Source organism: Oncorhynchus nerka, linkage group LG23 (genome assembly GCF_034236695.1).
Source record: "Oncorhynchus nerka isolate Pitt River linkage group LG23, Oner_Uvic_2.0, whole genome shotgun sequence".
Taxonomy (NCBI): domain Eukaryota; kingdom Metazoa; phylum Chordata; class Actinopteri; order Salmoniformes; family Salmonidae; genus Oncorhynchus; species Oncorhynchus nerka.
In genome coordinates, this window is record NC_088418.1 from 55,482,941 (window position 1) to 55,506,119 (window position 23,179).

At 44.9% G+C, this 23,179-nt stretch overlaps 1 protein-coding gene across 1 annotated transcript in view; it reads left to right on the forward strand.

The window, feature by feature from the left end:
- LOC115106130 (PRKC apoptosis WT1 regulator protein-like) overlaps positions 1-23,179 on the forward strand; it is a 105,355-nt gene that overhangs the window by 53,221 nt on the left and 28,955 nt on the right. The window contains exons 3-5 of the mRNA XM_065008324.1: positions 5,911-6,042; positions 19,212-19,246; positions 22,162-22,273. Of these exons, the coding sequence (XP_064864396.1) occupies positions 5,911-6,042; positions 19,212-19,246; positions 22,162-22,273 (279 nt within the window). The remainder of the gene's footprint in view (positions 1-5,910; positions 6,043-19,211; positions 19,247-22,161; positions 22,274-23,179) is intronic.

Here is a 23,179-nt window from a genome sequence, read left to right on the forward strand (position 1 = left end):
GTGTGTGTGTGTGTGTGTGTGTGTGTGTGTGTGTGTGTGAGCTTGCCTGAATCTGGGCACTGAACAACACTCCCTTGGACTCTTGCTACAGCCAAGAGGCATTGTGGGTAATGCACTTGTATCCTCACGTTGTTCCCTTTTACTCAGCGAAACAACCATAATTTAATTCAGAATTCACCTAATCTGCCTCCATGATATTATTATTTCACGTTGGACCATAACAGGTTGTTACAATAACCAGACAGTCATATTTTACACAAACTCTTATGACTTTGTCAGATGATATCGTTCAGGCCTCATAGCTGGCAAACCTCTACTTTAACCCACATAGACAACAACGTCCTCAAGTGTCACATTTATCCCCTCGACTCTCACCGTGGATGTTTGTTCTCCCTTTGATCTCTGACAGACCGGAGTTCCTCCAGTCCCTCCAGAGAGCTCTGTGTTGTATTTGTGAGCCAGGTCCTAGCTGAGGCTGAAATGAACAACGCTAATGATTAATGGACAGTGGGCAGTGTGTGAATCACCTCAGTGCCGTTGTCCCTCTCCTTTCCTCACTGCTCCTCTCCATCTCGAACACATCATCCAAATGAACTCAGTCAGTGCCAGGGCAGGCGGCAGGTAATTAATGAACACAAGTCATTAAACACAGTCGCGCAATACCGCTGTCGCAGCAGCCTCCAATGGGAAGAAAAGACTATACCGCCGTCGCAGCAGCCTCCAATGGGAAGAAAAGACAATACCACCGTAGCAGCAGCCTCCAATGGGAAGAAAAGACAATACCACCGTAGCAGCAGCCTCCGATGGGAAGAAAAGACAATACCACCGTAGCAGCAGCCTCCAATGGGAAGAAAAGACTATACCGCCGTCGCAGCAGCCTCCAATGGGAAGAAAAGTCTATACCGCCGTCGCAGCAGCCTCCAATGGGAAGAAAAGACAATACCGCCGTCGCAGCAGCCTCCAATGGGAAGAAAAGACAATACCGCCGTAGCAGCAGCCTCCAATGGGAAGAAAAGACTATACCGCCGTCGCAGCAGCCTCCAATGGGAAGAAAAGTCTATACCGCCGTAGCAGCAGCCTCCAATGGGAAGAAAAGACAATACCGCCGTAGCAGCAGCCTCCAATGGGAAGAAAAGACAATACCGCCGTAGCAGCAGCCTCCAATGGGAAGAAAAGTCTATACCGCCGTAGCAGCAGCCTCCAATGGGAAGAAAAGACTATACCGCCGTAGCAGCAGCCTCCAATGGGAAGAAAAGACAATACCGCCGTAGCAGCAGCCTCCAATGGGAAGAAAAGACAATACCGCCGTAGCAGCAGCCTCCAATGGGAAGAAAAGACAATACCGCCGTAGCAGCAGCCTCCAATGGGAAGAAAAGTCTATACCGCCGTAGCAGCAGCCTCCAATGGGAAGAAAAGACAATACCGCCGTCGCAGCAGCCTCCAATGGGAAGAAAAGACAATACCGCCGTCGCAGCAGCCTCCAATGGGAAGAAAAGACTATACCGCCGTCGCAGCAGCCTCCAATGGGAAGAAAAGACAATACCGCCGTCGCAGCAGCCTCCAATGGGAAGAAAAGACCATACCGCCGTCGCAGCAGCCTCCAATGGGAAGAAAAGACTAGCGGACGGAGGTGCCTTTTGCTTGTTTATTAATACATTTGAGGAGCAAACGGACACGTTAACATGTCGGCGCTGGCAGTCGGCTTCAATTTTTCAAACGGGTCCTTTGAGGAGAGAGACTTTGTCGTGTTGTCTGTCTTGTTGTGATGTGTGTTTTGTCATTTATTTATTTTAATCGCAGGCCGCCGTCCCCGCAGGAGGCCTTTTGCCTTTTGGTAGGCCGTCATTGTAAATAAGAATTTGTTGTTAACTGACTTGCCTAGTTAAAGGGGGGGGGGGAGAAATATTATGAATGTCAGTGTTTAGGAAGGGATATTAGGTATAGGACCACACTGAGGAGAGAGAAGATATTATGAGTGTTAGTGTCTAGCAAGGGATATTAGGTATAGGACCACACTGAGGAGAGAGAGAGAAGATATTATGAGTGTTAGTGTCTAGGAAGGGATATTAGGTATAGGACCACACTGAGGAGAGAGAGAGAAGATATGAGTGTTAGTGTCTAGGAAGGGATATTAGGTATAGGACCACAATGAGGAGAGAGAGAAGATACTATGAGTGTTAGTGTCTAGGAAGGGATATTAGGTATAGGACCACACTGAGGAGAGAGAGAGAGAAGATATTATGAGTGTTAGTGTCTAGGAAGGGGTATAGGACCACACTGAGGAGAGGGAGAGAAGATATTATGAATGTTAGTGTTTAGGAAGGGGGTATTGGGTATAGGACCACACTGAGGAGAGAGGGAAGATACTATGAGTGCTCTGCCTGTATGAGCTGTCTGCAGCTATAGTTCTGTCAAGGAGCAGCTGTTGGAAATTGTTCTTGAGGATTTTTTTCCCATCTTAAAACAAGGTGAGGATGCTATAAACTGTTCAGATTCTTCACCTCCATTACATAAGCAGTGTTATTTGAGACACTGAAATGTCCATTCAGGGAGGTATAGACACAGTCCATTCAGGGAGGTATAGACAGTCCATTCAGGGAGGTATAGACATGGTCCATTCAGGGAGGTATAGACACGGTCCATTCAGGGAGGTATAGACACGGTCCATTCAGGGAGGTATAGACACGGTCCATTCAGGGAGGTATAGACACGGTCCATTCAGGGAGGTATAGACACGGTCCATTCAGGGAGGTATAGTCCATTCAGGGAGGTATAGACGCGGTCCATTCAGGGAGGTATAGACGCGGTCCATTCAGGGAGGGAGGTCCATTAGACGGTCCATTCAGGGAGGTATAGACACGGTCCATTCAGGGAGGTATAGACGCGGTCCATTCAGGGAGGTATAGACACGGTCCATTCAGGGAGGTATAGACGCGGTCCATTCAGGGAGGTATAGACGCGGTCCATTCAGGGAGGTATAGACGCGGTCCATTCAGGGAGGTATAGACGCGGTCCATTCAGGGAGGTATAGACGCGGTCCATTCAGGGAGGTATAGACGCAGTCCATTCAGGGAGGTATAGACGCAGTCCATTCAGGGAGGTATAGACAGTCCATTCAGGGAGGTATAGACGCGGTCCATTCAGGGAGGTATAGACGCGGTCCATTCAGGGAGGTATAGACGCGGTCCATTCAGGGAGGTATAGACGCGGTCCATTCAGGGAGGTATAGACGCGGTCCATTCAGGGAGGTATAGACGCGGTCCATTCAGGGAGGTATAGACACAGACATTTTGCAAGTTCCTCCTGCCATGGATTCAGCATTAGAATGATAGATTGCGGATCCCTTTCCCACAAAAGGACCACATTTCCACCCAGCACACACATTCCTAATGGACCGCCACAGTCGGGACCAGATGTAGCTTCTTAACTGGACTTGTCTTCCCATGATGAACACTGGTGTTTGGAGACCTCAATAACATGTTGAGTAAACGCTCTTCAGAGGCCTCGCGCTTTACGCCTGCCAAGGTCCCACACATAAACAGGAAGAGGAAGGAATGTTGGGACTCTGCTGCTTCTTTTCAGAACTCACTTCCCCTCTGGTGTGTGTCATCATCACCACTTTATCAGAGCCCCTCGACAGGAGGAAATGTTCTCAGCGTTTCCCAGGGCAACCAGTAGTGCCCTCTTCCTGCTTTCAATAGGTGATACTTGTCCCTAGTTTAGCTGTGTCTAATGGATATGTGTCTGTGTTTATCTGTATTTTAAATACAGCTGTCTGATGATAAGTTGTGTGGTTACACCATGATACTGTATACCCATTCTTACTAGTTACTGTACATTAGTCATACAGTATGCTATTATTTGTATGTCTCTGCCTCCAGTATGAAGGAAGTTAGGTAGTTCGTGAGCCAATGCTAGCTAGCATTAGCATAATGACTGGAAGTCTATGGTATCTACTAGCATGCTGAGGACAGTATCCTATAATACTTCACTATCGGACTTGGTAATGTGAAAGTGAATGCTGGACTAAAGTTATATATTCATGGTTCTATTGACATAAACCTATTTGACCCTGTGGACTCAGACGTGGCCGCCATGACTGATCGAGTACAGAGACAAAATATGGCTTAGCATAGTCTCCTCACTGGCTGGGTCGGAAAAACACACATTCTTTCTGCTGAAATCAGAAACATCCCTTAAAAGGATAAGCCTAGATCTCCCATTGTTTTATCTGGAATAAGACAAATGCATGGAAATGATTTGAATTAATAGTGGGTAAAACAGCCAGCACCGTGATCCAAAAGAAATGTTCGTAACCCAGTTCCAGAAGTCCCTCTGTTTGGGCAACTGTGCATAGCAACATTTTTAGTCTTAAAACACTGTGTTGATGTAGACTGACTTCTGTTAGACTGTAAAAAATCCCTCATTATTCCATATGTGACTGTTATTAGTTTTATGTTTCTGACCCCTGCTTCTCTGGAGTCTACAGACTGTAAAATCCCTCATTATTCCATATGTGACTGTTATTAGTTTTATGTTTCTGACCCCTGCTTCTCTGGAGTCTACAGACTGTAAAATCCCTCATTATTCCATATGTGACTGTTATTAGTTTTATGTTTCTGACCCCTGCTTCTCTGGAGTCTACAGACTGTAAAATCCCTCATTATTCCATATGTGACTGTTATTAGTTTTATGTTTCTGACCCCTGCTTCTCTGGAGTCTACAGACTGTAAAATCCCTCATTATTCCATATGTGACTGTTATTAGTTTTATGTTTCTGACCCCTGCTTCTCTGGAGTCTACAGCTGTGTATTGCTGTAGGCAGTTGGGAGGGAGCAGGGGAACATTTGGGCAAATCAAACAGCACAGAGCATCCCTGTGCCCTTTGCAGGGGTCAGATGGCTAAAGGCAGGCAGTGTGTTTACTGGGCTTGTCTGCACAGACACAGGCACCATGCTCCTAAAAGTAATGTCTGTGTCAATATGTTATAGGCCAGACGAGAACAACTAGCGCTAACCTCTGCCTGAGTTAGAGCAGAGAAGAAAGGAGTTGGCATTTCCCCAGGCGTGCTGATAAACATTTTGGCAGGAAGGTCTTTGCAAATGACTACATTCCTTTATAGCCTTTTAAGGCTATTTTTACCATTCAAGGGCCTGTTCGTTCGGTAAGCACCGTTTTGTTTGTTGCACAGCGTGAAAACAGGAAAGACTGGTTTGTGTTCTGCACGAGTGGGAGGTTGGCTCCTGTTTCTGTCAATATAGAGGATACAACCGTCAAGTTCAAAGTCAAACTTTTCTCAATGCATATTCATTTATTTTTGAAGCACTATTTAACTAAATCGCATATATCATGAATTTCACAATTTCTCGCTGTGCCCTGACTGACCCCTACATCACAGGGCGTTTCGGGGACATTCCACGGGTCAAAAAGCCCTCTGACTACACGTCCACAGCAGAAGTGTAAGGACCCCTTGCCTGCATTCTTCCTGTTGCCTGCGTGTCCCAGTGAATGTGGCATAGGTTGCGTCAGAGCTGTCCAGGGGCTGGGAAAGAAATCATGTCTTAAGAGGATTATGGGGACCGGGGCCACATCTCTCCGGAGGTGACCACGGTTACAGTGAGAATGACCCCGGCTGTCACCGCGCGCCAACATCAGTGGTGGTGTCTCACTACCCATGCCTCTCTCTCTTTATTGCTCTGTACCTCTCTCTCTTTCAATAGATGTACATCATGTTGATATGTTACTTAGTGTATAGCATAGTTAATTTATTTGCACCTAAAGACCATTCAATAAGTTGACCTCTATTCACACCTTAATTATTCAATAAAGGTGTGTCCAACTCTCTCTCTCTCTCTCTCTCTCTCTCTCTCTCTCTCTCTCTCTCTCTCTCTCTCTCTCTCTGTATTGCAGAGCCTGGATGAGCTGGATGATGACGACGGAGGGGATAAGGCGAAGGAGGAGGAGCAGCAGCTGACACAGCTCAACACGGAACAGAACGAAGCCATGACCTCTGACCCAGGGGCTGCCACCCACTTACTACAGGTGAGGACCATGTCACCCAACCTCACTGACCTTTTACCCCTTAGTGTAATATCTAGGGCCTGGAGTTTTGCCTGACCATGTAACTGGACCCGGAAACACTCTTGGCTCAAGTCATATCAATCAACAAGGCATTTGGCTCCCCAAGTTATTGTACACATTTAGGGGAAAAAAAGGTTCTATCACTTGCTTCATATATGAAACACCTAGAAGTTCTATATAGAACCCTTTTTATATGGTTCTTTGATCAGAACCCTAGAGGTTCTTCACTGAACTAAAATGTTTCCATATACTGTTGAACTCTGCATGGTGCCATTTATGAATTATGGCTACTACTATTTTGAAAGAATATACTTTAATAAACAATTAAACATTGGATCGAAGAATACCAGCTAGAATTATTTGCCATTCTATGCGAACATAGTTTGGAAATATGCACTGGTGGCCAGGAAGGCATCTCTTTGTTTGAATGATGGCCCACGTCAATTCTGGCTGACTTCTTTACAATACAACACTTTGTCCATTATTTAGTGATCAACAAAAAGGTGTCTTCTGCTCTGTTCTCAACCACCACCAAACAGCAGACCTCACACATACAGTTGAGACAACCACAGGTTCAAGCTGCATGCAGTGCCCCTGGATGGAGAGCATGTTGTGGGGTTAAAGGCCTTGCTCAAGGGCCTAATGTTAGGGGAATGTTTTGAAGATGTGAACCCAGCAGCCCTCCAGTTGTCAGATCAATTCTGTCATTTTTTTTTTTCTCCAGTGCCCAACCCGGGATTAGAACCAGCCACCCTTCGGCCACACGCCGCTGGCTTACCTGCTTGACTGGAGACATGAGTTCATCTCCAGAAATAAGCATGAGTTAACCTGCCAAAATGCTATGCAGACATGCAATTATGATGTAGAAGAACAACTTGCATGTAGTTGTCTGCAGCAGCCGAAAGAGAGAGCCTCTGATAGTTCTGCGTTACTGCAAGAGAGAGCCTCTGATAGTTCTGCGTTACTGCAAGAGAGCCTCTGATAGTTCTGCGTTACTGCAAGAGAGAGCCTCTGATAGTTCTGCGTTACTGCAAGAGAGAGCTCTGATAGTTCTGATAGTTCTGTTCTGCGTTACTGCAAGAGAGAGCCTCTGATAGTTCTGCGTTACTGCAAGAGAAAGCCTCTGATAGTTCTGCGTTACTGCAAGAGAGCCTCTGATAGTTCTGCGTTACTGCAAGAGAGAGCCTCTGATAGTTCTGCGTTACTGCAAGAGAGAGCCTCTGATAGTTCTGCGTTACTGCAAGAGAGAGCCTCTGATAGTTCTGCGTTACTGCAAGAGAGCCTCTGATAGTTCTGCATAGTTCTGCGTTACTGCAAGAGAGAGCCTCTGATAGTTCTGCGTTCCTGCAAGAGAGAGCCTCTGATAGTTCTGCGTTACTGCAAGAGAGAGCCTCTGATAGTTCTGCGTTACTGCAAGAGAGAGCCTCTGATAGTTCTGCGTTACTGCAAGAGAGAGCCTCTGATAGTTCTCGTTACTGCAAGAGAGAGCCTCTGATAGTTCTACTGCAAGAGAGAGCCTCTGATAGTTCTGCGTTACTGCAAGAGAGAGCCTCTGATAGTTCTGCGTTACTGCAAGAGAGAGCCTCTGATAGTTCTGCGTTACTGCAAGAGAGAGCCTCTGATAGTTCTGCGTTACTGCAAGAGAGAGCCTCTGATAGTTCTGCGTTACTGCAAGAGAGAGCCTCTGATAGTTCTGCGTTACTGCAAGAGAGAGCCTCTGATAGTTCTGCGTTACTGCAAGAGAGAGCCTCTGATAGTTCTGCGTTACTGCAAGAGAGAGCCTCTGATAGTTCTGCGTTAAAAGTCATGTAATAATTAACTAGGCTATTAAATCACCAATACTTATTATACATTTATTATATAAAATGTATACATGCCTCTTATTCAGAAACGGTCTTATACTGGTTTTAATGAAACGGTCCCCTCAATTGACTCTGAAATACTGACATAAAATAAAGATTGAGCTAATTGCCAATGTCAGACGGGGTCTGTAGCTCTATTTGGCATGTCCCATAATAAAAAATGGTTTATTAGAAAGCTAGCTTGTGAAGTGGTGAATTAAAGTAGCCTAGCTTTTTCTGTTTAGCTAGCTAGCTTACAAACATGCAAATTCTAATAACGTTTCAACTTTATGTATCTAGTATATAGTCTTTCATAAGACTTTTGCTTCATATATTTTAATTAAATCAACTTTGCTCACCTTTAATACATTGAAAAGAACGTGTTTATTGGTAGGCTAGTTGCAAGTTGCCTCAACCACCGTCCTCTTGCTTTGTCATGCTGGAATGGATTGGCAGTGGCCTTTTGAATCGGCATGGCAGTTACATTCTGAGTTATCCACAAGTTTCTAGAACCCCTTTTTTACGTATGTGCTTTTATTTAACACATTATTTCCTCTTGCACAAGTTTGTGCCTGGCTGTTTGCCACTCGGACCGGTGAAGTCATACAGCAGCATCATTAATATGGATATAAATGTCAATGGAAAACAGCTAAAAACCAATTAAGAGGGAATGTTAGCTGTCATTTCAGAGTTTGATGTGACTGGGTTAGCTTATTTTAGCTGTTTAATTTCTAAAATCCCTATTACACTCTGGGGCAGGATAGAACCCTCAATCTTCTTTGTCTTTACTGGGTGTGTATATATATATATATATATTTAACTTTTTTTAGTAAAGGGTCCTTTAAATATTAATTGAAGAACCAAAAGGATATATATAGAACCCCAAAGTACCCTTTTTTTCTAAGTGTATAGTACAAAACAGGATAGATCTCTTGATTCCCCGTGATCTACAGCTGAGTCCAGCCCCAACTTACACACTCCCCTCCCCTGAGCAGAATGTGATGATGGATGGATAGATAGATACCACAGTGCCACCAAACAGAGGCACTGTTGGTCAGAGAGAAATCACTCTGCTTGAGAAGGAGAGCGCTGCAAACAATGCATTGCTCTATTTGCACTACAATACTCTACAAAATACAAAGTATTCTCATTCCATTCCGAGTGTGGTGACATTACCAGTACTAAAAAAACATCTTAGACACCTGTGTTTTCGAGATGGTCGCAACACAGCTCAGCTCAACGGTCCACAGGGATAAGTGCTTATAGCTTCATTGGGAGCCTGTGTTGCAGCAAGTCTCTCTAAAAACACACTTCAGAGCCGTATCTGGAACTAATCTGCATGTATGACAGGCTATTGATATGGAGCATGCCGTTCGGGAACAGAGGAGTCCCTGCCTATTCAGTAAATGCGTTAATAGATTTCATAGGAAGGCCAAACCGATTTTATATACACATTGTTTTGCAAACAATTATGTTTTGATTATGGTACCAGGTGCGTAATTGATTTTGAAGCAAACCGTTCCAGAGCATAACATACCTGAATAAGACAGAGTCCCCTACTATCAGGTTTATTATTATTGATACGATTGTTTCTATAAGCAGTGATGTTGCAAATGTCGTTTTCTGTTACTTTTCCCTTGAAGAGATCATTACTGTGCAGTCAACAAGTGTGCAATTGAAGTGCTGTCAAACTCTCTATGCAGAGACGTGAAAGGACTTAATGAGAATGTCGGTAACGTAGGCAACAGCGGACGCACTCGTCTATGAGCTGGAATATGGTACGATTTGGATTTCCTCCCTGTGTTATATTTACAGATGTGTTTTCTGCCTGTACTATACAGTATATCAGATGATATGTTCGTATAAAGCTTTCCAAATGTAGTTAGTAATTTAATGTATAAAGTCCGTAGGCCCACAAACACTTAATTCACTAGAAATACGAGTCCCCCCACACACTCGTTTAACCTGTGTCATGTGTGTAGAAAGTGAAGAGGCTTCTACTCTATTGACATACCATATAGTGAATCCAGAAGATTCACTATATAACACATCCTTCCCGCTGAGACAAAACCAGATTACACTTCAGCCATTTCAAATGAGACCTAGAGGTGCTTGCTGAGCCCACCTTACCATTACCACATATTTCCCTTAAGTCAGAGCAGATGTGGGTACTGCCACGGCTAACCACTGGGGAGCTCCCACACTGCATCTCACCCATTGCTCTACCACTCCCTGTCTTTGGGCGAGGGATTGTTGATGGTCATATTTAGTTGTGTGTTGTGCCTTTGTGACGAGCTAACGGAGGAGGAGGAGGGGAGAGCGGATCTACAGGGAGCTGTCAAGTCGACATCTGTAAAGACTGAGCATTCCAAAAATGTGCTGTTTCATTCTGACCCCATTTAATCACACGGACATCTGTAAAGACAAGCGGTTGCCATGTTGTCTGTGTAATATACAGCTACCTCGAGCGCAAACGGTCAGGTCTTTTAGCTTCGGCACTGGTATCAAGATGTCTGGACTGAGACGGGACTGGCAACTTCAAATACTAAGAAAACGTAGACGTTTCTGCAAAACAAAATAATCCCCTATAGTTTTGAGCCCACACGGTCTTGCGTCAATAATAAGTGAACTTGGTTAATGAGCTTTCTGACTTTCATTTGATAGTTGATTTGTATTTCTCTCTTTTCATCCTTTCTTGGGTCAGTCTATCTGGTACCAAGTATAACACTGTCCTCCCCTTCTTCCTCTGTGGAGAGCTGTGTGTTCCTGCCCTATAACAACCTGTTCATGGAGATGAGACTAGGTAATAGCAATGTAACACTGTCCTCCCCTTCTTCTTCCTCTGTGGAGAGCTGTGTGTTCCTGCCCTATAACAACCCGTTCATGGAGATGAGACTAGGTAATAGCAGTGTAACACTGTCCTCCCCTTCTTCTTCCTCTGTGGAGAGCTGTGTGTTCCTGCCCTATAACAACCTGTTCATGGAGATGAGACTAGGTAATAGCAGTGTAACACTGTCCTCCCCTTCTTCTTCCTCTGTGGAGAGCTGTGTGTTCCTGCCCTATAACAACCTGTTCATGGAGATGAGACTAGGTAATAGCAGTGTAACACTGTCCTCCCCTTCTTCTTCCTCTGTGGAGAGCTGTGTGTTCCTGCCCTATAACAACCTGTTCATGGAGATGAGACTAGGTAATAGCAGTGTAACACTGTCCTCTTCTTCTTCTTCCTCTGTGGAGAGCTGTGTGTTCCTGCCCTATAACAACCCGTTCATGGAGATGAGACTAGGTAATAGCAGTGTAACACTGTCCTCCCCTTCTTCCTCTGTGGAGAGCTGTGTGTTCCTGCCCTATAACAACCTGTTCATGGAGATGAGACTAGGTAATAGCAGTGTAACACTGTCCTCCCCTTCTTCTTCCTCTGTGGAGAGCTGTCTGTTCCTGCCCTATAACAACCTGTTCATGGAGATGAGACTAGGTAATAGCAGTGTAACACTGTCCTCTTCTTCTTCCTCTGTGGAGAGCTGTGTGTTCCTGCCCTATAACAACCCGTTCATGGAGATGAGACTAGGTAATAGCAGTGTAACACTGTCCTCTTCTTCTTCCTCTGTGGAGAGCTGTGTGTTCCTGCCCTATAACAACCTGTTCATGGAGATGAGACTAGGTAATAGCAGTGTAACACTGTCCTCCCCTTCTTCTTCCTCTGTGGAGAGCTGTGTGTTCCTGCCCTATAACAACCTGTTCATGGAGATGAGACTAGGTAATAGCAGTGTAACACTGTCCTCCCCTTCTTCTTCCTCTGTGGAGAGCTGTGTGTTCCTGCCCTATAACAACCCGTTCATGGAGATGAGACTAGGTAATAGCAGTGTAACACTGTCCTCTTCTTCTTCTTCCTCTGTGGAGAGCTGTGTGTTCCTGCCCTATAACAACCTGTTCATGGAGATGAGACTAGGTAATAGCAGTGTAACACTGTCCTTCCTCTGTCTTCTTCCTCTGTGGAGAGCTGTGTGTGTTCCTGCCCTATAACAACCTGTTCATGGAGATGAGACTAGGTAATAGCAGTGTAACACTGTCCTCCCCTTCTTCTTCCTCTGTGGAGAGCTGTGTGTTCCTGCCCTATAACAACCTGTTCATGGAGATGAGACTAGGTAATAGCAGTGTAACACTGTCCTCCCCTTCTTCTTCCTCTGTGGAGAGCTGTGTGTTCCTGCCCTATAACAACCTGTTCATGGAGATGAGACTAGGTAATAGCAGTGTAACACTGTCCTCCCCTTCTTCTTCCTCTGTGGAGAGCTGTGTGTTCCTGCCCTATAACAACCTGTTCATGGAGATGAGACTAGGTAATAGCAGTGTAACACTGTCCTCCCCTTCTTCTTCCTCTGTGGAGAGCTGTGTGTTCCTGCCCTATAACAACCCGTTCATGGAGATGAGACTAGGTAATAACACTGCAGTGCCCTATAACACTGTTCAGTGTAACACTGTCCTCTTCTTCTTCCTCTGTGGAGAGCTGTGTGTTCCTGCCCTATAACAACCTGTTCATGGAGATGAGACTAGGTAATAGCAGTGTAACACTGTCCTCTTCCTTCCTCTTCTTCCTCTGTGGAGAGCTGTGTGTTCCTGCCCTATAACAACCTGTTCATGGAGATGAGACTAGGTAATAGCAGTGTAACACTGTCCTCCCCTTCTTCTTCCTCTGTGGAGAGCTGTGTGTTCCTGCCCTATAACAACCTGTTCATGGAGATGAGACTAGGTAATAGCAGTGTAACACTGTCCTCCCCTTCTTCTTCCTCTGTGGAGAGCTGTGTGTTCCTGCCCTATAACAACCTGTTCATGGAGATGAGACTGTAATAGCAATGTAACACTGTCCTCCCTTCTTCTTCCTCTGTGGAGAGCTGTGTGTTCCTGCCCTATAACAACCCGTTCATGGAGATGAGACTAGGTAATAGCAGTGTAACACTGTCCTCCCCTTCTTCTTCCTCTGTGGAGAGCTGTGTGTTCCTGCCCTATAACAACCTGTTCATGGAGATGAGACTAGGTAATAGCAGTGTAACACTGTCCTCTTCTTCTTCTTCCTCTGTGGAGAGCTGTGTGTTCCTGCCCTATAACAACCTGTTCATGGAGATGAGACTAGGTAATAGCAGTGTAACACTGTCCTCTTCTTCTTCTTCCTCTGTGGAGAGCTGTGTGTTCCTGCCCTATAACAACCTGTTCATGGAGATGAGACTAGGTAATAGCAGTGTAACACTGTCCTCCTCTTCTTCTTCCTCTGCGGAGAGCTGTGTGTTCCTGCCCTATAACAACCTGTTCATGGAGATGAGACTAGGTAATAGCAGTGTAGCACTGTCCTCCCCTTCTTCCTCTGTGGAGAGCTGTGTGTTCCTGCCCTATAACAACCCGTTCATGGAGATGAGACTAGGTAATAGCAGTGTAACACTGTCCTCCCCTTCTTCTTCCTCTGTGGAGAGCTGTGTGTTCCTGCCCTATAACAACCTGTTCATGGAGATGAGACTAGGTAATAGCAGTGTAACACTGTAGCAGTGTAACACTGTCTCTTCTTCTTCTTCCTCTGTGGAGAGCTGTGTGTTCCTGCCCTATAACAACCTGTTCATGGAGATGAGACTAGGTAATAGCAGTGTAGCACTGTCCTCCCCTTCTTCCTCTGTGGAGAGCTGTGTGTTCCTGCCCTATAACAACCCGTTCATGGAGATGAGACTAGGTAATAGCAGTGTAACACTGTCCTCCCCTTCTTCTTCCTCTGTGGAGAGCTGTGTGTTCCTGCCCTATAACAACCTGTTCATGGAGATTAGACTAGGTAATAGCAGTGTAACACTGTCCTCCCCTTCTTCTTCCTCTGTGGAGAGCTGTATGTTCCTGCCCTATAACAACCTGTTCATGGAGATGAGACTAGGTAATAGCAGTGTAACACTGTCCAGTAGGGATGTGACAATACCAGTATTGGCAAAAATGAAAACACGAAGCAGACCAAACTCTTTGGTCATTTAAAAACCTGCTGTATGTACAATATTGTGTGCTACAGCTTGGAAAATAAATACATGTGGTTCTGGATGATAACATAATGTTTGTTTCTAACAACAGGGCTGTTTTCCTAAAGACGTTAAATCCACTTCGTGTTTTGTTTCCTTGCCACGATACTAACGAGCATCGCGATGCTGGTATCCTCCCGGCCCTCCTGACCAGCCCGTCTCAGTGAGAGCGAGTAGAGAGGGATTCCTGTAATGGCTGCAGCACCATCTCCCCCACTGTCATCCTCTCTCTGTTCCTACTCATCTATTTCAACCCGTCCACCCCCACACATCTTGTAATACACATGGAATCACACACACACCCGTACGCACGCACATACACAAATACTCACACACACTGGTGTTTTTCTTTGCTATGGTTGCGTTCCTCTGTGAGGTAGTGTAATCAAGTGTAGTTTCAGTAATGTCTGTGTCACAGAGAGGCCCTCTCTCTGGGGACCCCATGTGGTCCTGGTTATCAGGCCTTACCCCTCTGTGGTATGTGAGCCGTACAAGGAAAACACTTTCCCTAAACCTGGAGCCTTGTCAGATAAACAAAACCGTAGGTAACATTCAACTGGATCATCTGCTTCTACTGTTGCGCCTGGTCCAAAGGGGAGAGTGGCTTAGGTTCTGAGTTCTGAAACGGTGTGCGCTGTATACAAAGCATTAGCAACACGGATATTATGCCCCCCCTTTGCACTCAGAACAGCCTCAGTTCGTCAGGGCATAGACTGTTCAAGGTTTTGAAAGCATTCCACAGGGATGTTGGCCCATGTTCACTCCAATGCTTTCCACAGATGTCAAGTTGGCTGGATGTCTTTGTTGTGGTGGATCATTCTTGATACACGCAGGAAACGGTTGAGCGTGAAAAACCCTGCAGCGTTGCAGTTCTTGACACAAACCGGTGTGCCTGGCACCTACTACAGTACAGTACCATACCCCGTTCAAAAGGCACTTAAATATTTTGTCTTGCCCATTCACCCTCTGGATGGCACACATACACAATCCATGTCTCAAATGTCTCAGGCTTAAAAATCCATTTTTGGGGCCTTCCGAGTGGGGCAGCAGTCTAAGGCATTGCAGTGCTTGAGGCGTCACTACAGATCATAGCTTTCACCTGGTTCGTCTAAGTCATGGAAAGAGCAGGTGTTGTATACTAAATATAAATATATTTATATACATATGTAGCTACAGTATATGGTTTTGCAAAACAATTATGTTTTGATTGTGGTACTGTATGTGCAAATGATTTTAGAGCAGAACATACGTGAATAAGACACACCCACACCCCATTGTGGTATCCAACACCTTAACGCTCATTTGCATTTTTAATTTGCACCTGTCAGTCTTTTGCCTCCCTGCCTAGACAGTTTTCAAAGGCTGAAGCTTCCCTGCTTAGATGTAATGTTCTTTAAGCTGTTCAGAAATTTGGTTGTTTAGCCTGAGACAATATTTTCAGAGGGTATCACCATTGTTGACCAAAGATTACAAGTGTGTAAATCAGGTTAACCAGATTAATATTTATTCGTTACAAGATTGCTGCTGTAGTCCTCTGTAGTCCTCTGTAGTCCTCTCATTTTGCCAGTTGAATTCTTTGGCCTCACCTTTTGAAATGTCAATCGTGGACTCATAAAATGACAGAGCCTCCAGAGTAACAGATGGGGATATTTATCAGCTTTGCAAGGAGACATAGATGGAGAATTCAGGGCATTGGCAGTATGCTGGAATGCAAAAGTAGGCCTATTGTTGAACTTTTATTAGGCATGCCTTCTGGGATTTCAGACATTTTAATGGGCTGTCAAGTGCACAAAGGCTGTCAGATTGCAAACCCATAAATTCCTTTTTTATTTTTTTATTATAAATGTGCATGTGATTTATGAGCGGGAGAACATTGTCATGAATTATATATTTGGCCATGGATAGATGGGCAGTCCGACACAGACTGACTGACACGAAAATCTGCCAACTTTACCATGCAAGGTATTGCCAGTAACAAAGCTTGCGCTTTTATTTCCTCCAACCGAGGTAGTCTTTAATGCAGTAATATGTTTAAAAGTCCCACCAACGCCTCAGTATAAAACGTTGCCTTTTAATACTGACATTAACAAAGCAGTATACTATGCATGATAAGAGAGAAATCATGGCCTGAAATGCCGTGCCCCATAAATCCATGGGGTAGAGAAGGAAAAGTCAGAAAGAAAAAAGAGAACCTTGAGTCTGACTCTTTTATAAACATCTGATTCAAAATCTTGAGTTGTTGGCCAATAGTATTCCTGTCAAGTTAACCTCCAATCAGATATCAGATCTACATGATGTGACCTCTGCTTATCAGAGGTGAGAGAATGGGGGTTGGAGAAATAAAGCGGAGGATGCTGAATTCCTAAGACAACACAGAGGAGTGTCTTGCATACGGTTGATAAGTCACTTCAGTGGCTTCCCTACCCTACAGTACGATTAGTCCTATTTCGATACGTCTGCTGCCTACAATTTAAAAAAAGGCAGTTTGGCGAGGACATTTGTTAGCAAGATATCAATGTGCATGATGTCTAACAAAGCAGAGTGAGGGTAGGAAAATGTATGAAACGTGGATACAACAGTGACTTTTTCAAATCATCCTACGGACGTTCATCCAGGTCAGCTTTTACATTTCTTTACATGATCGGAAAGAGCAGATTCTAAGGTTTCTAACATACAATCACTGACAAACTCTGGAAAATGGGGGCACAGGGCTCTGTTTCAAAATATCACCTTTGTTACATGACAGCGTTTCCATGCTTTACCGTGACACTCAAGTTGTGTGGGAAAAGTAACGTAATTAATCCCAAAATACGCTATTTCATTCTTTTGAAAATGTATTTTATTAGTCTTATAATGGTTTTTAGGACCTGCATAAACAAATTAATAATGGATGTCTTTGATGGTATATTTTCAATGGATTTATAAAAATAGACGCTTACCCACATTTGCATACCCCCTTTTTTTAAATGTTATATATTTTTTAAATTGAACCTTTATGTAACTAAGCAAGTCAGTTAAGAACAAAATCTTATTTACAATGACGGCCTACACCGGCCAAACCCGGACGATGCTGGGCCAATTGTGCGCCGCCCTATGGGACTCACAATCATGGCCGGTTATGATACAGCCTGAATTCGAACCAGGGTGTCTGTAGTGACACTTCTAGCACTGAGAAGCAGTGGCTTAGACCGCTACGCCACTCAGGAACCCCTACTCCCACTGTCACCGGTACAGGCATGTGCACAGGATATATACATGGTTTACCCCGGCACAAACGTGGTAAAAATGGGACTGTTTGAAAGGGGGTCGTCCCCCAAAAGTTTTTTTTACAGGTAACATACGCAAATCACACAGGATTTAGAGTATTTTAGACAAACATATGCACACACACACACACACACTGCCTCCTGTCTCCTGTCGATGCAACATAGAGGTATTTTTCAGTTTGATTGTTTTCTATTGTTAAGATCCCATTGTAAATCTCTTCTGTCATATGTATACCTATGAAAATAAAAGAATGCCAACTGTCCCTACCCCGGCTTCATGAAAGACACAACTCTCCTAAAATCTAAATTCAGACTGGCTACCCCCTGACCAGAGGCAGGAACACCTGCAGCCAAAACAAACAGCCTATACCAAAGTCTAGAACAGAAAGGTACATGACGTCACCAATCCCATGTTTCTGCTCATTGATTAATGAGTCACTTTAAGACCACAGGACATTATAGATTTGTTTTCTTTCTGGTGTTTGTTTATTGTGTTGCTGTTACCCATGAATATGGGTACGACCCTGCCTCACACAGGAAGCGGCGCAGGTCCTAATCCAGGCACTTGTCATCTCCCGTCTGGATTACTGCAACTCGCTGTTGGCTGGGCTCCCTGCCTGTGCCATTAAACCCCTACAACTCATCCAGAACGCCGCAGCCCGTCTGGTGTTCAACCTTCCCAAGTTCTCTCACGTCACCCCGCTCCTCCGCTCCCTCCACTGGCTTCCAGTTGAAGCTCGCATCCACTACAAGACCATGGTGCTTGCCTACGGAGCTGTGAGGGGAACGGCACCTCAGTACCTCCAGGCTCTGATCAGGCCCTACACCCAAACAAGGGCACTGCGTTCATCCACCTCTGGCCTGCTCGCCTCCCTACCACTGAGGAAGTACAGTTCCCGCTCAGCCCAGTCAAAACTGTTCGCTGCTCTGGCCCCCCAATGGTGGAACAAACTCCCTCACGACGCCAGGACAGCGGAGTCAATCACCACCTTCCGGAGACACCTGAAACCCCACCTCTTTAAGGAATACCTAGGATAGGATAAAGTAATCCCTCTCACCCCCTCCCCTGAAAAGATTTAGATGCACTACTGTTCCACTGGAGGTCATAAGGTGAATGCACCAATTTGTAAGTCGCTCTGGATAAGAGCGTCTGCTAAATGACTTAAATGTAAATGTAATATGTTGTATGCGCATGGATTTCTGTTTGTATTGACTTCTATATGAGTGTTGAAACCAAAACAACTTAACATAAGAGCTGGAAATGTAACATGCATACAGCTCATTCATAGTGTTGTTTCCGAGGCATTCCTGAGGCCTGGCTGTTCTCTGTAATAGTGGCTCTTAGGGCTGCAGCAGAGGCTGTTAATTAAGGATCCGCCCCTTTTTTAAATGTCTGTATGCATGGTACAACTGGAGGCTGTGTGGTGATGGCTCTCCTGAAGCTAATAGCTTAACTATCTGTCAGTTCAGCAGCAGAGGTACAAGAAGGTTTATACACAACCTACAGGCTCTCTGTAGTAGCTACTCCTGATGACTTTCTGCTGATGTTGACGCAATGCTATTTTGTTGTCGTGTCTCTGTGTGGCACACGACTGCATGTGTGTGCTCACCCTAGGCAGATTAATCAGGAAAGGTGAGCTTTGTGTCAGGGCAGTGACAAGCTTTTCGAGTTGATTCTTTTTCAGTCTCCTCGGTGCATTTCACAATCTGGACACAGGTGTTCAATACAAAAATGCTGACTAAACCGTTTCATAACTCAAGATCATAATTTTCCTCAGGCACATTGAGTATTCATCCTAACAAACATTTCCGCCTCTGTGTATGATAGACTTCCCTTGCCTTTGTTCATGTATTCCTTAGCAGTTAGAAATGGCCCTCCCCCTGACATAGCCCACCAGTATGTAATATACTTGTACAAAAGAACCCTGGCCCTTTGTTGTCTGAGTATCCCCTTCCTCTGACATGGCTCTCCTTTGTTTTCCTAGGATACTCCAAGATCCGGGAGTGGCCACCACCAGAGGTGAGAAACCTTCCCTATTACTTCTGTTGAGAATGAGGGCGTGTATTATTGTTTCTGGTATGGTGGGAGTGAAGGTGGTGATAAGTGAAGAAACGGAGAACCTGGAAGACCAGGAAGAGAAGGCAACAGTTTAGGTCATTAATTACCATAGCAGATGACCTTGCATTTCCTTAAATAGATTTTGGAGTTTCACCATTGAAAATGCCCTCTGTTTATAGTGCCTGTCAGAACATCTAGTTCCAGTTTGATTTCCATGCATCAGAAATTACAGCACAGCTTAACTCGCCGGGTGTCTTCTCATACAGGGTTTCCCAACCTCGGTCCTGGGGCCCACCCTAATTCAAGTTATCTTTGATTATTTGAATCAGGTGTGTACCCAGGGTGGGCCCCAGGACCGAGTTTGGGAAAACCTGCTCTAGTATTTGACTGTATGCCAACAACAGGTGCGTACATTTTGTTCAGACTATCGTTCGACAAGTTTGCAGGCAATGCAACGTTGACGTGACACGAGGGCATATCAAGCCGATCCGATGTCTCGATAAGGAGTTGAAGTTCAATCAAGGTCGGAAAGAGTTGTTGCTGATTACAGCCGACATCCTCTTTATACCACACACTTACTATGATTGACTTATCGGAGCATACAAGAGCCAATTAATCCACACCAAGTCAGTATTTTTCTTGCTTATGGTGTGGCCATTGACACCTCAATGTATCTTCTCTAACACTGTTAAATGTCCAAAGCCATTGACACCTCAATGTATCTTCTCTAACACTGTTAAATGTCCAAAGCCATTGACACCTCAATGTATCTTCTCTAACACTGTTAAATGTCCAAAGCCATTGATTGACACCTCAGTTTTTCCAGACACCACACTGCTAAATTCCCAGCCACCATTTGGACATTCTTTTCCACTATTTGCATAAGGACAATCACCATCAAATTGTTAAGTTCTGTGTGATCCCTGCCCAGTTCACTGGCTGACGGTCCCAATCTGGCCCAGTAATGATGTCCTACTGTGATTGGCTGGCCTCCACTGTCGGATGGTCCAGTGTTGTGGCGCAGAGAGGCTGCCAGGTGGGCGCCACAAGTTGGTGGAAATATAGGACAACCCGGTCTCTGAACTCCACTGAAACTATACAACAGGCTGCTAATGCATTCACACCATCCTCTCTCACTACACTATCATTATGGTCGATGGGCTATTATAGCGATCAGCCTGTTGCTGGTTGTCAGTCTGGAGATGGCCTATGACTTTAAGATGGATGGCCTTCTCTGTTCCACTGAGCTTTGCTAGCAGACCACACCAGGCATCTCAGTGCTTGTTGTGTGTGGCCATTGGGTCTGCCTCTCCTCTCCAACCCCAAACTGCTGAGACCTCCAAGAGTGGATCATTGCCTCTGCCTGTCTCCCGTGTGGTCTCTGCGGGGCGCTAATGGACCAGAGTGGGGTGATTAGCACTGAGGACATGGCCGTTTAGACTGGGTGCCTGGCAGATGCTGCAAGCCCTAGAGACAGATGGATGTAGAGCGTTTGTGTGTTTGCATTTACAAGGGTGGAGTGGCCTTGAAGACATTCAGCCAAAAACATGTCATTCACTTGGCATAGGAAGGTGCCGTGGAGAGCATTTCAAGGACTTTCTCTCTATCATCAAAAGCAATGGGCACAACACTCTTTAGTTCTGAAAAGAGTGAGTGAAAATCATTTCTGTGGGCTCAGCCTCTGAGTTACTGAGGAAGTGAATGTCAAATAGCCCCAAAAAACTGCATTACTACCTGAGTGTTTGTATTATGAGTGGTGGAGCTTCCTGGCTAAATAAAAGAGATGGTCATATATTTTTTTTTTGTGCTTTTTCTGCTTCTTAGGGAGCTTGTGATCGTGTAGTCTCGGAAAAGTATATTTATTTACTGCTCAGAATAAGTAGGTATTCAACCCCGTTTAAGAAATATTGAAGTTTCCTTTCCTGTAATGCAGACATACTGTACTCCTCCAGAGACTGGGATCACTCTTCACTTAACTGGTCTATAGAATGCCCAGTAGGTAGCAGCCTGAACACACTTCTACAGCTGGAATACAATGGAATATTATGGTTTTCTGTAGCAATTCCAGAAGTTTCCCTTTTTTTTTCTTTTTGTTTTGTGGTCCTTTTTGAGAAATATGCAGACAACCCTCTTAAGCAATGAGGCGAAGCCCAGCGGCTGCCCAATAATTTGATTCCAGGAGAGAGTTATTGGACCGGGCACAATCCGCATGGGTAAAAATATGAGGAGCGCAACTCATTCCAAGACTTCCACGTCAGTAATTATTGAAATAAAGCCGCTAGGAAATAAGTTCCAATATTCCCCTCGCTGCCCTCGAGTCTTCTCAGAGAAGAGAGAGAATGAGAGAGAGAAAGGGGGAGAGAGCTGTTTGTTCCTCACTAGCAGACCAAGGACCGCGGAGCACCTCTTTTCACTAGCCGATGAATAGGGACGCTTTGTTGCTAATGACATGAAGTGGATTTATGCAGGGCGCTCTTTACACATCTCAGCATTCAAGATAGTCATATTGAAATGGCCTCATATTCAGAATCCATTCTTCGCCCTTCGAGATAGAACCCTGACAGCTTTTATGTTCTAATGGGATAAAAGGTATAAGTACTTGTTCTCCTCACACTTAAGTCTGACCATTAGAGCTGTATTGTGCGTTCAACAGGCTCTGAGTCATACACTACAACAGCTTTTCAGTTTTTATGTGATTCTTTTGAATGTCAAGGAACGTTTAAAGGTATAACGTATAAAAGGTTTATACGTTCCTTATTGGATTTACTTCACAAACTACAGGTTTTTGTGAACGTGTACCCTACCCAACAGTGAGTCGGTGTTGAAAGCATGGACATTGGTGTTGGTCAGAAGTATTGATGTGTGTGTTGTGGCAGCTCTGGAGGTCCTGGTTCTGAGGAGGAGGCGGGGGGGAACAGTCGACACCGCCACGGCAACCGCCATGGCAACGCCGGAGGACTGGAGAGGAGGATGGAGGAACTGGAAAAGGTACTCAAAATTAGGCTTGCTCTACCATTCCCCCAGAAGTGTGCACTCGGTCACTCCCCCTCATGCATTGAACGCATTGGATTAGTGCAAGCAAACATAGCTGGGGGAAGGTTCTGCATTAGGCCCATCGTTCACTAGTTGACAACTATTTCAACACAGGCCTATCCATCATCACTATCCAATGTTTATAATGTCACTGTGATGTAAATATTAAAATGACATGTTTTAGTTGATTATTTCAGAATGACTTATGCTTCTTGGCACATTTGACCATTTTTATTGTTATTATTTGTTATCCTTCCCGTCTACTGCTATTTCTCTGTCTATATCCATCTCACGTTTCCTGAAAGACCGGTGTTTGTCCTTCTGTCCATCCGTCGCAGGGGCAGAGAAAATTTGATAGTTCTCCTCTCCCAAGGCCCTGCTGCTATAACTGTTTTTAAAGCATCTATCAGCATCCTGATAGATCTTGAGGATTTCTTTTTAAAAGATTAATTCCTCTCTGAGTCGTTTGAGCGGCTGCCCAGTCTGGCCTCGCTGTTCATCTTCAGTCAGATGTCGCCCTTCCTATATTCCTGTCTGCAATAACTCCTCTGTGTTCAGTCAGAGAATGTCTTTTACTGGAGTTAGGGAGAGGGGGAGTTCTCTCTTCCCCATCACCCTGTTCTTATGAAGCACTCTGTACTCCCTCTCAATCACTTTTTAGATTCTCAAATGTCATCCCGGTCCAGTCCATTTCTAAAAGAAAAACTACTGCTTTCACTTGCCACGACGCCTGTAAATGAAGAGTTTGCACATCACTGGCGAGTTCGAGAGAGCAGTCGGTGCACTTTAGTTTTGTATTGATTTCAGCAAGTTCTGTCGTTGGTCTCTGGCTCGTTTAAATGCAGTAGATTTCATAGCTTT